A 16,677-nucleotide genomic window follows, 5' to 3' on the forward strand; every position below is an offset into this window, starting at 1 on the left:
GCGCGGAGAAATGCACGTCCCGTGTGAACAGCCAGGCGGCTGCGTGCTGGAGAACGGCGCTGCGCTGCCTCGCAGCGGCGCTTCCGCATCCGGTGTAAACCCGGCGTAACGAGTGGGGGGGCTCTGTGTGTTTGTGCCAGTGTTACAGTAGTGCTGAACACTGCGGAAGTCTTCCACACTGCTGGCTGTGTGGCGTTGACACAAATTCCAGCTCACGCATGGGAGAGCGAGCGGTCGAACTGCGAACTGCTGCAGCCTCCCAGTCCCAACGATCCAGACAAATGCCACATGTGAGTGAATCGCGGGCTGACCAGCGGAGAAATGCGAGTCCCGTGTGAACAGCCAGGCGGCTGCGCGCTTGGGAACGGCGCTGTGCTGCGGTGTAAACCCGGCGTAACGAGTGTGGGGGGACGGGGGGGGGATGAGGTGGGGGGTTGGCCAAGGCCATGTAGGGAGACTTCCAGTGCCTTGTTACGACACAAAACCCAGGAAGCTCAATCGAGTCGCTCAAGCATGACGTTTCTGACTTAGAGGAACTATAACAAAACGCGCAAGTGTTTTTTCCCAGAGTTTTTGGGTTGGTAGACATGCCAGATACCCACATTAACCTGTAGAAGCACTAACAAAGTGTAATTTGCATGATATGTCCCCTTTAAAGAAGCAGTTCTATGTGTATGAACTATAATAACAGAATGATTAATCCACCTTTAATATAATACATTGACAAAACATTGGGCAAAGGTTAAACTGCACCGTGATATTCATTAAATTTGGTAGTGTTATCAATATTAAGTTGTACTTAAGAGTAGCTGTTTCTACATCATGTAAATATAGACCCTTACTATCTCTCATTCTGTTACACACAGTGATGGTGCGGTTAATGTGCTTTTAAATGATACATTCATACGTCACAAAATGACACAATTTTGTAAAAGGGCATTCGTTAGGCTAAATATAGCTGTTATCAGCCCAGCACCATGAGTGTGAAGTGTAACTGAATGTGTCATTGGATGACAGATGAAGCCACAAAAACCCGGCGGCTGCGAGAAGACCATTGAGAAAAGAATTGACCTCAGCTCACCCAGTAGAAGATTCCTCTCAATCCCATTTATCAAACATGCTCAGCATCATCATGGCCCACAAGACGGAAGTATAAAAAATGAAGAGGAATAATGAAGAGAGCGGGATGAGGAGGATGATTGTCTAGTGGAGTAAAGAGAACAACAGGTCGACTCGAGGACCAACAAGAGAAACAGAACAATGATTGTGTTTTTTCTGCTCTGTGTCGTTGCAGGTGAGAATACTGATGTTTTTCCCCTCCATCATCCCCATGTCATGGTTAAGCTTTACATGGAGAATGGTCTCTGGAGATACTAACGGATACTATTGGATGCTCTTTCTATCCTTTCAGGTATGCCAGCATCGGGCCAAATTCTGGACGTGTGCGCCTCCTGCCATTCTGAAGCCAGATGTGAAGACAAGCTAGACGGCTCTGGCAAAGTTTGTAACTGCAAGTATGGATTTGTAGGAAATGGAAGATCGTTCTGTCAAGGTAGGAAGAAAAGTCTCCTCTTTGCTAAATCTAATTTTGGCTGATCAGATAAAATAAAAAAGGATTATATTACAACCACAGAAAGTTATCATCTGATGACTGTCATTAGTTTAGAAATGTATAAATGAAGAGGATATCGCTTGATGAGAAAGTGACGGTATCACAAAAGTTATGACATTTCATCACGGGGAGGGGGGCATGTTGGTGCTGATAGAGGTGTAGTGAGGATGAATGCCAAAGTCATTACGATACATCATCTTTTAACCATGAATGTTAGTACAAATGCCATGATAATTCATCTCATAATTGTTATTAATGTTCTTTTTTCTCACAGATAAAGATGAGTGCCAGATAGGAGCCATGAGGATCTGTGGGATGCACACAAAATGCCACAACACATATGGCAGCTACGACTGTACCTGCCTTTCTGGCTACAACCCTTCAAACAACATGGCCATCTTCATCCCAAATGATGGAACCCAATGCCAGGGTGAGTTTAGGTTTGACCTGGTTTTTTATTTACAGGGTTGCTAAAAGCCCAAAACTGTAGTGTGTGACTCCAGAAGATAGCTGCTAACACAAATACATTCAGTCTCACACTATAGAGATAAGAATGTGCAATCTGCTTTTAAGCTGCCTTAACAAATTATCATTACAATGTCTACAAACCATTCAAAATGATGCTGCTAGGCTCTTGACACAATACAAAAAATGGTCACTTAATACACTTACACTTTTAAAATTCATTTTAAAATGTTGGTGCTCACTTATAGAGCCCTTCATGCGAGGCTCTGCAGCATATCATGTACATTCTGCACTACCACATGAGCTGAGCTCTTGGGTGTTCTACCCAGGAATTTCTCAATGTACCTCAAACACGCTTTGGGACTCCAGGGGATTGTGCTCTCCAGTCGATATTCCCTTAGCTTTGGAAGAGTCTCCCAAAAAGCTTGGGGAATTTAAACGTGCTTTATCAATAAACTTTACGCATTTTCATTCTCATTGGCTCTGCAGACATTGATGAGTGTAAGATAACAGGACTGTGTGGAGATGGAGGTCGGTGCAGGAACCTGGAGGGCAGTTTTGAATGCAGCTGTCAGGTGGGATACCAAGTCGACGATGGAACAGAACATTTTCATCCTCACAGAGACAAGGCCTCCTGCAAAGGTAAAATGAGAACTACCTCATGAACAGTTGAGTGAAATTTGACAGCTGTTTATATGTCTGTCTGTTTGCCTCACTGTCACAACAGTGTAAGATAGGCAAAACTTTACTGTTGAGATCAAGATGAAGGACTGAGTTCAAAGATGGGCGGGGCTTAGCCCATGGTACTGAATACTAAAATAAAGTAGCAATGATTATTGTTCTCATGGCTTCATTGGTACACCAACATATTAACTGGTGTCACCGTTGCTATTATCCCATTACAAGATGGTCTCAAGTTTCATAGGTTTTTTTCTACCATAGCCACAGAACTTTTTGAACATTTCCTCCATTTATAGATTGTCTATCTGTAGATTGATGAATATCTGAACTCTAAAATGTAGTTCTATGTTCTTGTCCCACTCAGTGGTTGACTGTGGCCAGCCTGCCTCAGTGGAGGACACAGTGCTGCTGCCGGCCACAGGGACCACATATGGCAGCGTAGCCACGAGGGTCTGTGATGAAGGCTTCATCTGGGGGAGTGGACACAACACCTCTGTGTGTGGAGCTGATGGACTGTGGAGTGGACCAACTATGGTCTGTGAAGGTAACAAAATACTGGTTAAAAAAAATCTACCTCTCTACAAAGTGTCCTCTTCAACATTTATGATTATTCAACAGAACACTGACTGAAATGACTTTCTCTAACCGTGAAAGCTCATTACATACATGATCTAGAGAGAAGTGTGTTTTAATTGTAAGGCTTTTGTGGGTTCCTCAGAAACGTCAGTTTAATGCCCATAAGGTAAAATACACAACATGGCTTGATGGTAGGATTTCAAATCTATATCTTGATAAACTGTCTTTTACCTTCATTCAATCATTGTAATGATTAATATTTGTTGCCACACTAGTGACATCTTTCTATCGATGACAGTCTTTATACCACTTTGTTCCAAGCTCAAATATCTCAACAAGTGCTCGATGGACTGTCTTCAAATGTGACAAAGTAACCTTAATGATCCAACTGCTCTGGGCTACTGTAGAAACACTGTGGTGCAACAGAGGACCCACACCCTATGTAGCTTTAAAGAGCACATTCTAAGATAAAAACAAAAAATCCTACTTTCAGGTAATTATGAACCAATGAAAACATGATTATGAATATTCTGTTCTTAGAGGTGGACTGTGGTTCCCCCCCCCCGCTCGCCCTCACTCTCATATGCTGTGGAATAAGAGCTCCAGGGTGGGCTCTGAGGTGGTTTATCAGTGTAACTCTGGCTATCATAATGTTGGAAAGGGAAATGTCTCCATCTGTGGGATGCACACAAAATGCCACAACACATATGGCAGCTACGACTGTACCTGCCTTTCTGGCTACAACCCTTCAAACAACATGGCCATCTTCATCCCAAATGATGGAACCCAATGCCAGGGCGAGTTTAGGTTTGACCTGGTTTTTTATTTACAGGGTTGCTAAAAGCCCAAAACTGTTGTGTGTGACTCCAGAAGATAGCTGCTGACACAAATGCATTCAGTCTCACACTATAGCGATAAAAATGCTGAATAAAAATGTTTTTAAAAAATGTGAAATCTGCAATTTGCTTTTAAGCTCCCTTAACAAAATATCATTACAATGTCTACAAACCATTCAAAATGATGCTGCTAGGAACTTGACACAATACAACAAATGGTACCTTAATAAACTTACTGTTAAAATTCATTTTAAAATGTTGGTGCTCACTTATAGAGCCCTTCTTGCGAGGCTCTGCAGCATATCATGTACATTCTGCACTACCACATGAGCTGAGCTCTTGGGTGTTCTACCCAGGAATTTCTCAATGTACCTCAAACACGCTTTGGGACTCCAGGGGATTGTGCTCTCCAGTCGATATTCCCTTAGCTTTGGAAGAGTCTCCCAAAAAGCTTGGGGAATTTAAACGTGCTTTATCAATAAACTTTACGCATTTTCATTCTCATTGGCTCTGCAGACATTGATGAGTGCAAGATAACAGGGCTGTGTGGAGATGGAGGTCGGTGCAGGAACCTGGAGGGCAGTTTTGAATGCAGCTGTCAGGTGGGATACCAAGTCGACGATGGAACAGAACCTTTTCATCCTCACAGAGACAAGGCCTCCTGCAAAGGTAAAATGAGAACTACCTCATGAACAGTTGAGTGAAATTTGACAGCTGTTTATATGTCTGTCTGTTTGCCTCACTGTCACAACAGTGTAAGATAGGCAAAACTTTACTGTTGAGATCAAGATGAAGGACTGAGTTCAAAGATGGGCGGGGCTTAGCCCATGGTACTGAATACTCTGAAATAAAGTAGCAATGATTATTGTTCTCATGGGTTCATTGGTACACCAACATATTAACTGGTGTCACCGTTGCTATTATCCCATTACAAGATGGTCTCTTTCATGGGTTTTTTTCTACCATAGCCACAGAACTTTTTGAACATTTCCTCCATTTATAGATTGTCTATCTGTAGATTGATGAATATCTGAACTCTAAAATGTAGTTCTATGTTCTTGTCCCACTCAGTGGTTGACTGTGGCCAGCCTGCCTCAGTGGAGGACACAGTGCTGCTGCCGGCCACAGGGACCACATATGGCAGCGTAGCCACGAGGGTCTGTGATGAAGGCTTCATCTGGGGGAGTGGACACAACACCTCTGTGTGTGGAGCTGATGGACTGTGGAGTGGACCAACTATGGTCTGTGAAGGTAACAAAATACTGGTTAAAAAAATCTACCTCTCTACAAAGTGTCCTCTTCAACATTTATGATTATTCAACAGAACACTGACTGAAATGACTTTCTCTAACCGTGAAAGCTCATTACATACATGATCTAGAGAGAAGTGTGTTTTAATTGTAAGGCTTTTGTGGGTTCCTCAGAAACGTCAGTTTAATGCCCATAAGGTAAAATACACAACATGGCTTGATGGTAGGATTTCAAATCTATATCTTGATAAACTGTCTTTTACCTTCATTCAATCATTGTAATGATTAATATTTTTAGCCACACTAGTGACATCTTTCTATCGATGACAGTCTTTATACCACTTTGTTCCAACCTCAAATATCTCAACAAGTGCTCGATGGACTGTCTTCAAATGTGACAAAGTAACCTTAATGATCCAACTGCTCTGGGCTACTGTAGAAACACTGTGGTGCAACAGAGGACCCACACCCTATGTAGCTTTAAAGAGCACATTCTAAGATAAAAACAAAACAAAAAACAATCCTACTTTCAGGTAATTATGAACCAATGAAAACATGATTATGAATATTCTGTTCTTAGAGGTGGACTGTGGTTCCCCCCCCCCTGCTCGCCCTCACTCTCATATGCTGTGGAATAAGAGCTCCAGGGTGGGCTGTGAGGTGGTTTATCAGTGTAACTCTGGCTATCATAATGTTGGAAAGGGAAATGTCTCCATCTGTGGGATGCACACAAAATGCCACAACACATATGGCAGCTACGACTGTACCTGCCTTTCTGGCTACAACCCTTCAAACAACATGGCCATCTTCATCCCAAATGATGGAACCCAATGCCAGGGTGAGTTTAGGTTTGACCTGGTTTTTTATTTACAGGGTTGCTAAAAGCCCAAAACTGTAGTGTGACTCCAGAAGATAGCTGCTAACACAAATACATTCAGTCTCACACTATAGCGATAAGAATGTGCAATCTGCTTTTAAGCTGCCTTAACAAATTATCATTACAATGTCTACAAACCATTCAAAATGATGCTGCTAGGCTCTTGACACAATACAAAAAATGGTCACTTAATACACTTACACTTTTAAAATTCATTTTAAAATGTTGGTGCTCACTTATAGAGCCCTTCATGCGAGGCTCTGCAGCATATCATGTACATTCTGCACTACCACATGAGCTGAGCTCTTGGGTGTTCTACCCAGGAATTTCTCAATGTACCTCAAACACGCTTTGGGACTCCAGGGGATTGTGCTCTCCAGTCGATATTCCCTTAGCTTTGGAAGAGTCTCCCAAAAAGCTTGGGGAATTTAAACGTGCTTTATCAATAAACTTTACGCATTTTCATTCTCATTGGCTCTGCAGACATTGATGAGTGCAGGATAACAGGACTGTGTGGAGATGGAGGTCGGTGCAGGAACCTGGAGGGCAGTTTTGAATGCAGCTGTCAGGTGGGATACCAAGTCGACGATGGAACAGAACCTTTTCATCCTTACAGAGACAAGGCCTCCTGCAAAGGTAAAATGAGAACTACCTCATGAACAGTTGAGTGAAATTTGACAGCTGTTTATATGTCTGTCTGTTTGCCTCACTGTCACAACAGTGTAAGATAGGCAAAACTTTACTGTTGAGATCAAGATGAAGGACTGAGTTCAAAGATGGGCGGGGCTTAGCCCATGGTACTGAATACTCTGAAATAAAGTAGCAATGATTATTGTTCTCATGGGTTCATTGGTACACCAACATATTAACTGGTGTCACCGTTGCTATTATCCCATTACAAGATGGTCTCAAGTTTCATAGGTTTTTTTCTACCATAGCCACAGAACTTTTTGAACATTTCCTCCATTTATAGATTGTCTATCTGTAGATTGATGAATATCTGAACTCTAAAATGTAGTTCTATGTTCTTGTCCCTCTCAGTGGTTGACTGTGGCCAGCCTGCCTCAGTGGAGGACACAGTGCTGCTGCCGGCCACAGGGACCACATATGGCAGCGTAGCCACGAGGGTCTGTGATGAAGGCTTCATCTGGGGGAGTGGACACAACACCTCTGTGTGTGGAGCTGATGGACTGTGGAGTGGACCAACTATGGTCTGTGAAGGTAACAAAATACTGGTTAAAAAAAATCTACCTCTCTACAAAGTGTCCTCTTCAACATTTATGATTATTCAACAGAACACTGACTGAAATGACTTTCTCTAACCATGAAAACTCATTACATACATGATCTAGAGAGAAGTGTGTTTTAATTGTAAGGCTTTTGTGGGTTCCTCAGAAACGTCAGTTTAATGCCCATAAGGTAAAATACACAACATGGCTTGATGGTAGGATTTCAAATCTATATCTTGATAAACTGTCTTTTACCTTCATTCAATTATTGTAATGATTAATATTTTTTGCCACACTAGTGACATCTTTCTATCGATGACAGTCTTTATACCACTTTGTTCCAAGCTCAAATATCTCAACAAGTGCTCGATGGACTGTCTTCAAATGTGACAAAGTAACCTTAATGATCCAACTGCTCTGGGCTACTGTAGAAACACTGTGGTGCAACAGAGGACCCACACCCTATGTAGCTTTAAAGAGCACATTCTAAGATAAAAACAAAACAAAAAACAATCCTACTTTCAGGTAATTATGAACCAATGAAAACATGATTATGAATATTCTGTTCTTAGAGGTGGACTGTGGTTCCCCCCCCCCTGCTCGCCCTCACTCTCATATGCTGTGGAATAAGAGCTCCAGAGTGGGCTCTGAGGTGGTTTATCAGTGTAACTCTGGCTATCATAATGTTGGAAAGGGAAATGTCTCCATTTGTACCACTGCTGGACAGTGGGAAGAGCCGCCGGTGCTCTGCCAAGGTAGAGTAACTGCTTTCCAGATCACTCCAGATGTTTTCTGATTTTAAAGATTGATCGTACAACCCTTCATACTGAAAACACATCTAACCCATACAGATAAACTGTATCTTTCTTCTTATATTTACATTGTTAGTGTCCGAGTCTAAATCCTGGTGTTCAACATGGTTGTGATGTTTGTGGTTCTTTGTAGAGACTTTGTGTGGAAGTCCTCCTGTAAGTGAATCCACTGAGCACATGTGGAACGGTAGCACAGCTCCAGGCAGCACTGTGCTCTATTTCTGTAAAACAGGTTTTCTTAACAGAGGAGGACATAATATATCAGTCTGTAATGAAAACGGTCAGTGGACACCCCCGACTCTGGTATGCCAAGGTAATTAACCCAAACCATAATAAACTTGTAAAATCATAATGTTGTATTTTATATTCAATATATCTTTTTTGTAAATAAATTTAGGAAAACATGACTTGTTTAAAGGTGGCCTGCACACCCACAGGTGTTTTAACTCATTATCTCTGATAAGTGCGTGCACAGTCCTGACAAGAGCCATCCTGTCAAATTGTTAATTTATTGTAATTAAATTAATTTGGGGTTTTGAATTTTATTTTTTATTTTGTCTAACCCTCTTAATGTGTGTATATTTGTGTACTTCCTGTCCCAGAAATATTATGTGGAGATCCTCCTATAGTGCCCCACACTGGGCAAGTGAGGAATGGCAGTTCCACCCCTGGAAGCACTGTGACTTACTACTGTAAAATAGGATTTTATCACAGTGAAGGAAATAATGTGTCATTGTGCACAATTAACGGTTCCTGGACAAAACCAAACATCTCATGTAAAGGTAACTAACAACATCATAATATTATCAGTGCAATGTCAGTCTCCCTTCTGTTGTCCAGGGTGGAAAAATAACCATTTACTCCCAGTTAAATGATATCATTTCCATCCATGTAGAAGTTCGATGTGGCCCACCCCCCTCCATCCCTCACTCAACCATACTGTGGGATAAAATTACCACTGTGGGCTCTCAAGTTGTGTATCAGTGTAAAGCTGGATATCGCAGTGTTGGACATGAAAATATATCAGTTTGTACTGCCAGAGGAGAATGGGATGAGGCATCTCTGCTGTGTCACGGTGATGATGACATTAATCTACACAAATCATCAATCAACACATAAACGTTTAAAGCCATTTTAAACTTTACTTCGGGATATGTGGATTGTGTATAAGCTTTTGTCACATTGCCTTGAAATAGGTTCTGACAACATTTGAATCCATCACACTCCTAGTGAACTACAATGACCTGTTGTGTTTTTGTCGTAGAAATCGATTGTCAAGAGCCTGTTCATAAACCTCACTCTAAAATACTGTGGGATGGCACATTGCACATTGGCAGTGTGGTGTCTTACCAATGTGATGAAGGATATCACAGCAGGGGCCTGAAAAACAACTCATTATGTGGAGAGAGTGGACTTTGGGAGGATATAGATCTGTGGTGTGAAGGTGCAGTGTTTGTTGACAGATATAATGAAAAACTTTTACTTTGTCCATTTATATTTTAACATCAGAATATTTGGGCAAAATTTGCAAATGCATTTAAAACGTATATACGGTGTAGATGTATGCTGCTACAATACTAGTTAAATGCCTAGCTGAGGAATGAAAAGTATTCATATTCCATCACTGTATGCTATAAAGACGTATAATTTGAAATCTTAATGCCGTATAAATGATATCCTCTTTGCATTTTACACATATGTAACATGTACACATGTACAGCAGCTATTAGGATTTGAATGTGTGAATCCCATATGCTGTAATAGGCCAACAGTCTGGGCTGATTCATGTCTGTGTGCAGAAATAAGCATTATTGTTCTCATGGGTTCATTGGTACACCAACATATTAACTGGTGTCACCGTTGCTATTATCCCATTACAAGATGGTCTCAAGTTTCATAGGTTTTTTTCTACCATAGCCACAGAACCTTTTGAACATTTCCTCCATTTATAGATTGTCTATCTGTAGATTGATGAATATCTGAACTCTAAAATGTAGTTCTATGTTCTTGTCCCACTCAGTGGTTGACTGTGGCCAGCCTGCCTCAGTGGAGGACACAGTGCTGCTGCCGGCCACAGGGACCACATATGGCAGCGTAGCCACGAGGGTCTGTGATGAAGGCTTCATCTGGGGGAGTGGACACAACACCTCTGTGTGTGGAGCTGATGGACTGTGGAGTGGACCAACTATGGTCTGTGAAGGTAACAAAATACTGGTTAAAAAAAATCTACCTCTCTACAAAGTGTCCTCTTCAACATTTATGATTATTCAACAGAACACTGACTGAAATGACTTTCTCTAACCGTGAAAGCTCATTACATACATGATCTAGAGAGAAGTGCGTTTTAATTGTAAGGCTTTTGTGGGTTCCTCAGAAACGTCAGTTTAATGCCCATAAGGTAAAATACACAACATGGCTTGATGGTAGGATTTCAAATCTATATCTTGATAAACTGTCTTTTACCTTCATTCAATCATTGTTGTGATTAATATTTTTAGCCACACTAGTGACATCTTTCTATCGATGACAGTCTTTATACCACTTTGTTCCAAGCTCAAATATCTCAACAAGTGCTCGATGGACTGTCTTCAAATGTGACAAAGTAACCTTAATGATCCAACTGCTCTGGGCTACTGTAGAAACACTGTGGTGCAACAGAGGACCCACACCCTATGTAGCTTTAAAGAGCACATTCTAAGATAAAAACAAAACAAAAAACAATCCTACTTTCAGGTAATTATGAACCAATGAAAACATGATGAATATTCTGTTCTTAGAGGTGGACTGTGGTTCCCCCCCTGCTCGCCCTCACTCTAATATGCTGTGGAATAAGAGCTCCAGAGTGGGCTCTGAGGTGGTTTATCAGTGTAACTCTGGCTATCATAATGTTGGAAAGGGAAATGTCTCCATCTGTGGGATGCACACAAAATGCCACAACACATATAGCAGCTACGACTGTACCTGCCTTTCTGGCTACAACCCTTCAAACAACATGGCCATCTTCATCCCAATGATGGAACCCAATGCCAGGGCGAGTTTAGGTTTGACCTCAGTTTAGGTTTGACCTCAACAAGTGCTCGATGGACTGTCTTCAAATGTGACAAAGTAACCTTAATGATCCAACTGCTCTGGGCTACTGTAGAAACACTGTGGTGCAACAGAGTGCAGAGAAGAGGACCCACACCCTATGTAGCTTTAAAGAGCACATGTTTGTTGACAGATATAATGAAAAACTTTTACTTTGTCCATTTATATCTTAACATCAGAATATTTGGGCAAAATTTGCAAATGCATTTAAAACGTATATACGGTGTAGATGTATGCTGCTACAATACTAGTTTTTAAATGCCTAGCTGAGGAATGAAAAGTATTCATATTCCATCACTGTATGTTATAAAGGCGTATAATTTGAAGTCTTAATGCCGTATAAATGATATCCTTTTTGCATTTTACACATATGTAACATGTACACATGTACAGCAGCTATTTGGATTTGAATGTGTGAATCCCATATGCTGTAATAGGCCAACAGTCTGGGCTGATTCATGTCTGTGTGCAGAAATAAGCTGCGGCCTCCCACTAATCCACCCCCGTACTAACCTCCTGTGGGATCGCACCAGCAGACCGGGCAGCGTGGTGTTGTATGAGTGTATGGATGGATTTTACCCGGAGAGTGGAACAAATATTTCAGTATGTTCATTATCAGGAGACTGGGGGGAAATATCTATAAAGTGCCAAGGTACAGTGATTATCTCTATACATAAACATGCATCTATTCAACTGTGGCTGCTTCTGTTTCTATTGATAAATACTGAGTGTTGCACATTTGTTTTGTGAATCCCTGTTTGATATCTACATGCTCGGGTTATGTTGAGTTTCAAAGTAAATTTTGTGGCTATTTACAAAGTAGCATGTGATTTAATTCCCTCAACAATGGCTTTTACCTCTTCCAGTAGGTGCCACTTGGAACCAATAGAAGAACAGACGTGCAGAAATACACTTTAAAAGCCTCTCAATTACAGCTTACGTTTCATTATCTACATTTATTGCCATTTTTTTCTTTTAGCTAAATGTGGCCCAATTCCCTTCCTTGCCAACTCAGAGGTGGTGTGGCATAACAGAAGTGTAGTGATCCACCGCTGTGTGGATGGATATCACAGCTGGAGGGGCAGCAACGTCTCTGTGTGTGGCAGCTCCGGGACGTGGCAGACAGCTGCTCTGAGATGTATAGGTGCGTAAAAAGAACAAAGCAAGTCAACATAACACCACCACCACCACCACCACACACCGGTCAGCTGCAATGACCAAAAGACGGATCAATCGTGTGATGTTGGGGATTTGATATTTTGTAATGACAAATATAAGTAGAATATTTAGTCAAACATCACTCTTTTATCTCTTACAGAAATAAAGCCAGCTATCAGTCATGTTCATATTCTCAATGAAAAATGTGTGCATTGGAAAGCAGAGAAATATGAAGAGGACTCAGAAGCCTACAAGGTAACAGGCGATGTCTTTACCTTTCACTTCATTCTAGTTGCTGTATTTGACCATTATTTCTTCCTGTCAGGCACTTTCAAGTCATTTCTTAACCATATTCTCTGGTTATATGCCATATTGATGGTGTGATGCTGACACAATATCCCATGTAACCATGCAGGTGACATACACAGGTACCAGAGACTACCAGAGGTCTTTTCGTGATGAAAGGGAGCAGATTGTGAGCTCCAAGGCCGAGCAGCTGAAAGTCTGTCTCCACCTGCTTCCAGCCACAAACTACAGCATCTCCATCACTGCACTGTCTGCCAGATTCACAGCCTCCATCACCACTAACACCAGTTTACCAGGTATCACAGCCCGACCGACTCTCATTTCTACTGTTCATACTACATCAATACAGAATCTGTAGATCTTAGCGTTGCTCTTGAAATATTTAGGAAAGACTGAAGCACATTGAATTTATTTTGTTTCTTCCTCATAATGCACATTTAATGTAATACGATTTCCCAGAGCCTCCAGTGCCGGTTGTTTACTACAGAGAATTTGAGACTCCTGTACCAACTTTGAGGCTAAACAGATTAGCCAACACACTGGACCCAATAAGGTAACAACCAAGGGGGAAAGGGGCAGGGGACCGCATCTGACTCATATTGTATGTGGAACTGAGTAACACACGGTCATCCAGCTTTGTACTTTAAATGACAAATGCAACCTTAGTTATAAAGTTGGATAATTCATGATTAAGATCTTATAATAAATGTAACTGATAACACATTCATAATTCCTTTGTGTTATTTTCAGGTGTGACAAATATTATATCATGTAATGTTCATTTGTTAATTTAACTTTATTCAGGAAATATAGATAGTAGCACAATTACATTATTTTATGTAAATGAGATAATAGTGTATCTATTAAGATAGATAAACTTATTTAGAAATAAAACTGTCTCATGTTCATCCTGGCCCTTATATATTTAACTTGCTTTCTTCTTCTTCATTTGGCAGTTTGTACCAAGTGTTTGTTCTTCCTGTAGAGGACATAATGGTGTTTGACTGCTCTTCTCCTGGAAGCCCTGACCCCTTAAGCGAAAACAAATTCTCTTCCAAGTACATTATTGCCCAGATCCTCATCAGACAGGTCGGGACACAGATGAACTTTACTGTTGGGGATGGACTCCACTATGGAGGCTTCTATAATGCACCCCTGGAGAAGGGCAGGACCTATTACATCATCTTACGAGCCGTCAGCCAGTGGAAAACAGTGGGTGGAGCTACTGAACAGCATAATAATGTATTTACTGGCTAAATGCAGCAGACTTTCCTTGTTAAATTCCCTGAATGTTTTCTCTCCCAGGCTTTAAAAAGTTCCTGTGTGCTGTGGGCTAAAGTGAGAGGTAATGTACAGGCCAGTTTACCCAAATGCTCCAGTGTCATTATTCCAGTTATTAGTTATTATTATTATTCAGAAGTTACGCCAGTAACAGAAAGTATTTAAAAAAATAAAACATACAGATAAATGGCTTCATCACAGTCTCGTTACATGAAGCATTTCCTTCTTACAGGTACATCCTATGTCCTGATGGTTTCTTCACTCTCTGCAGCTGCTGCAGTAGGACTGGTTGCTTTCGCCATTTTGGGTGGATACAGTTGCATGTGGTATGGACGTTAAAAACTAGATATCAGTTTACACTTCAAACAAAGTTCATTAATTCCCTCATACTATCAAATACCAATATTAAACTCATAGTGTACATATAGTCTATGTCATAAATTAAGCATTCCAATTCTAATTTTGACAAAGTACACGTTTACATTCCTTCTATGAAGTCCTATCAAAGTCACTATATTATATGGGTTTGAGCAGACTGCAACTTCACTGGTTAGTGGAAGCATACAACAATGAGGTGGGAATTGTAGTTTACATTAAATGTTATTTTTATGACTGCCCGCAGTAGGTATAGATCTCATTATAGGTATTGGCTATTAACAAAATAATCAAGTACAGTGTATAGGCTACAGCAAAAGTATTTGGTCAGTGAACGTGAATGTTATAGCAGATCAGGTTACTTGTGATCATTTTAGCAAGTCATTATTTGGATGAAGCCTGTGACTTATGAAATTTGGCAAATCCCCTAAAACTCCTGTATACAGACACAGTAGATGTACAGTAACAGTTCATGTCCAAATACCACACGTCACCTAAACGTGGTTAAATAGCCTTTTTGTTTCTGTTTTTTAGGCTGTTCAAGAAGAAATGACACCCCTCACCGCTGATGATCTGCGAAATACATGTCTTGATTTTCTGCCTGTCATTTTTTACATTTTATAAAGATAAATAAACTTTGCCTCTGCCTTTTTATTGAATAACTTGATGATGATATGTGCACCTACAGCAGCAATTTTGCCAGTCTCCAATCATTTTAATTGTATAATCCATGTTAACAATTCGCAATTTGCCTCACAGGGCTTAACTGTCTGTACAAGGTGCAACATCCTCCGTCCTAAACCTTCAAGAGTGAGGAAAAACTACCAACAACAAGCCTTTTTCCAGAGTCCTCATGAAGGGTCACATGAGGGATCCCTCTCCCAGGGCGGCCAGAAGGGCAAGAGATGTTGCATGTATAGATCACATCAACAAATCTGACGACGTTACACTTGTTATCAGAACCAAAAACTGTATATAAAGAAAGATAATATGATAGATTATATGAAGTTTATGATCAGAACCAGTGGTGTATAAAGTACTTGAAAGCCTTACTTGAGTAAAAGTACAGATATCTTACCTGAAAGTGACTCCGGTAAAAGTCACCTGTAAGAAAATGACTTGAGTAAAAGTCTTAAAGTAGCTCATATTAAATGTACTTAAGTATCAAAAGTATTGGTGTTGAAATGTACTTAAGTATCAAAAGTAAAAGTACAAGTACCAAACTTAAAAATGCAAAGTGCTTTTTATAGTAGGCCTATACAGACACACAACAACCCAAAATTGTTCTCTTCAGGCTTTATTTCTACTGACTGAAAAATTATAACAAAAATATACATATAATGTATAATTTTACAAATATGGAACCCCAGATGCTGAGGTTCAAATAGTAATGGACTAGTGCATCTGAACCTCTAGGGACAACAAAGAACCAACACAACAGAATAAACAAGTGCCTCTTGTGTCTGCCTAAGAACACTAATAGACCACAGTATAACCACTAAAAAAGTCTGTAAATATCACTAAACATGGACCTTTCACCTTCTAATCAGTAGCAGGAATGATACACAATGCCCCTTATGATAACTCAGCAAAAGGAAACAAGTTCTAGGCACACAAAATAGTTTTGCTGCAGGCCAAATTTCAGACCGAATAATAAAGACTGAACTGAACCGAGCTCCTGCATCAGTACCTGGGTAATTCTGAAGGGAATAAATGGGTGGGGAATGTGCTCGCGTTGATTAAGTCCCTGCCCTTTGTACACACATCGCTACTACCGATTGGATGGTTTAGTGAGGTCCTCGGATCGGCCCTGTCAGAGTCGGTAACGGCCCTGTCAGAGTCGGTAACGGCTAGAGGAAGTAAAACTCTTAACAAAGTTTCTGAAGGTGAACCTGCGGAGGGATCATTACCGGTACAGCCTGCTCGGCCCCGGTTGACCAAGGCAACCCGACCAACCTCCGGACGCTTAGGGTCTCGCGCTGCCCCCCCCCCCCCCCCCCCGGGGGTCAAACACGCCGCCGGGCCTGCGCATCTCCCGAGGCAGGGGGCAAGCGAGTGAGCGAGAGAGAGGTGCGCCGTGCGTAAAGGCGCGCGCTGCGCCAACCTCCGCTGCTCAAGTAACGAGCCAGTTT

The 16,677-nt window shown here is 41.2% G+C and overlaps 1 protein-coding gene across 7 annotated transcripts; it reads left to right on the forward strand.

The window, feature by feature from the left end:
- The first annotated feature begins 995 nt into the window (after positions 1-995).
- Positions 996-15,207, forward strand: susd1 (sushi domain containing 1). Of its 7 annotated transcripts, XM_034595103.1 has the most exons (23): positions 997-1,294; positions 1,412-1,552; positions 1,887-2,042; positions 2,567-2,719; positions 3,123-3,302; positions 4,687-4,839; positions 5,242-5,421; positions 6,781-6,933; positions 7,339-7,518; positions 8,099-8,281; positions 8,472-8,651; positions 8,941-9,120; positions 9,234-9,413; positions 9,603-9,782; positions 11,898-12,077; positions 12,405-12,569; positions 12,744-12,838; positions 12,999-13,185; positions 13,349-13,442; positions 13,846-14,101; positions 14,195-14,234; positions 14,403-14,496; positions 15,080-15,207. In XM_034595103.1, exons 1-23 carry the CDS (start codon positions 1,261-1,263, stop codon positions 15,096-15,098), a joined length of 3,363 nt encoding a protein of 1,120 aa, XP_034450994.1. In that variant the 5' UTR covers positions 997-1,260; the 3' UTR covers positions 15,099-15,207. The 7 variants fall into 7 exon arrangements, with proteins under 7 accessions (XP_034450997.1, XP_034450994.1, XP_034450996.1 ...); XM_034595106.1 differs by lacking the exons at positions 6,781-6,933; positions 7,339-7,518 and adding an exon at positions 6,001-6,080 and having other exon boundaries at positions 996-1,294; positions 8,179-8,281; XM_034595105.1 differs by lacking the exon at positions 11,898-12,077 and having other exon boundaries at positions 998-1,294.
- The last annotated feature ends 1,470 nt before the right edge of the window (positions 15,208-16,677 follow it).

This window comes from Hippoglossus hippoglossus, chromosome 9 (genome assembly GCF_009819705.1).
Source record: "Hippoglossus hippoglossus isolate fHipHip1 chromosome 9, fHipHip1.pri, whole genome shotgun sequence".
Classification (NCBI taxonomy): Eukaryota; Metazoa; Chordata; class Actinopteri; order Pleuronectiformes; family Pleuronectidae; genus Hippoglossus; species Hippoglossus hippoglossus.

Bases quoted from the DNA above. Each gene is read 5' to 3' on its own strand.
- susd1 (XM_034595103.1), top strand. From the start codon at position 1,261: ATGATTGTGTTTTTTCTGCTCTGTGTCGTTGCAG. The intron at 8,282-8,471 runs GTAGAGTAACTG...GGTTCTTTGTAG, and splicing joins GCCGCCGGTGCTCTGCCAAG to AGACTTTGTGTGGAAGTCCT. The intron at 12,570-12,743 runs GTGCGTAAAAAG...TATCTCTTACAG, and splicing joins AGCTGCTCTGAGATGTATAG to AAATAAAGCCAGCTATCAGT.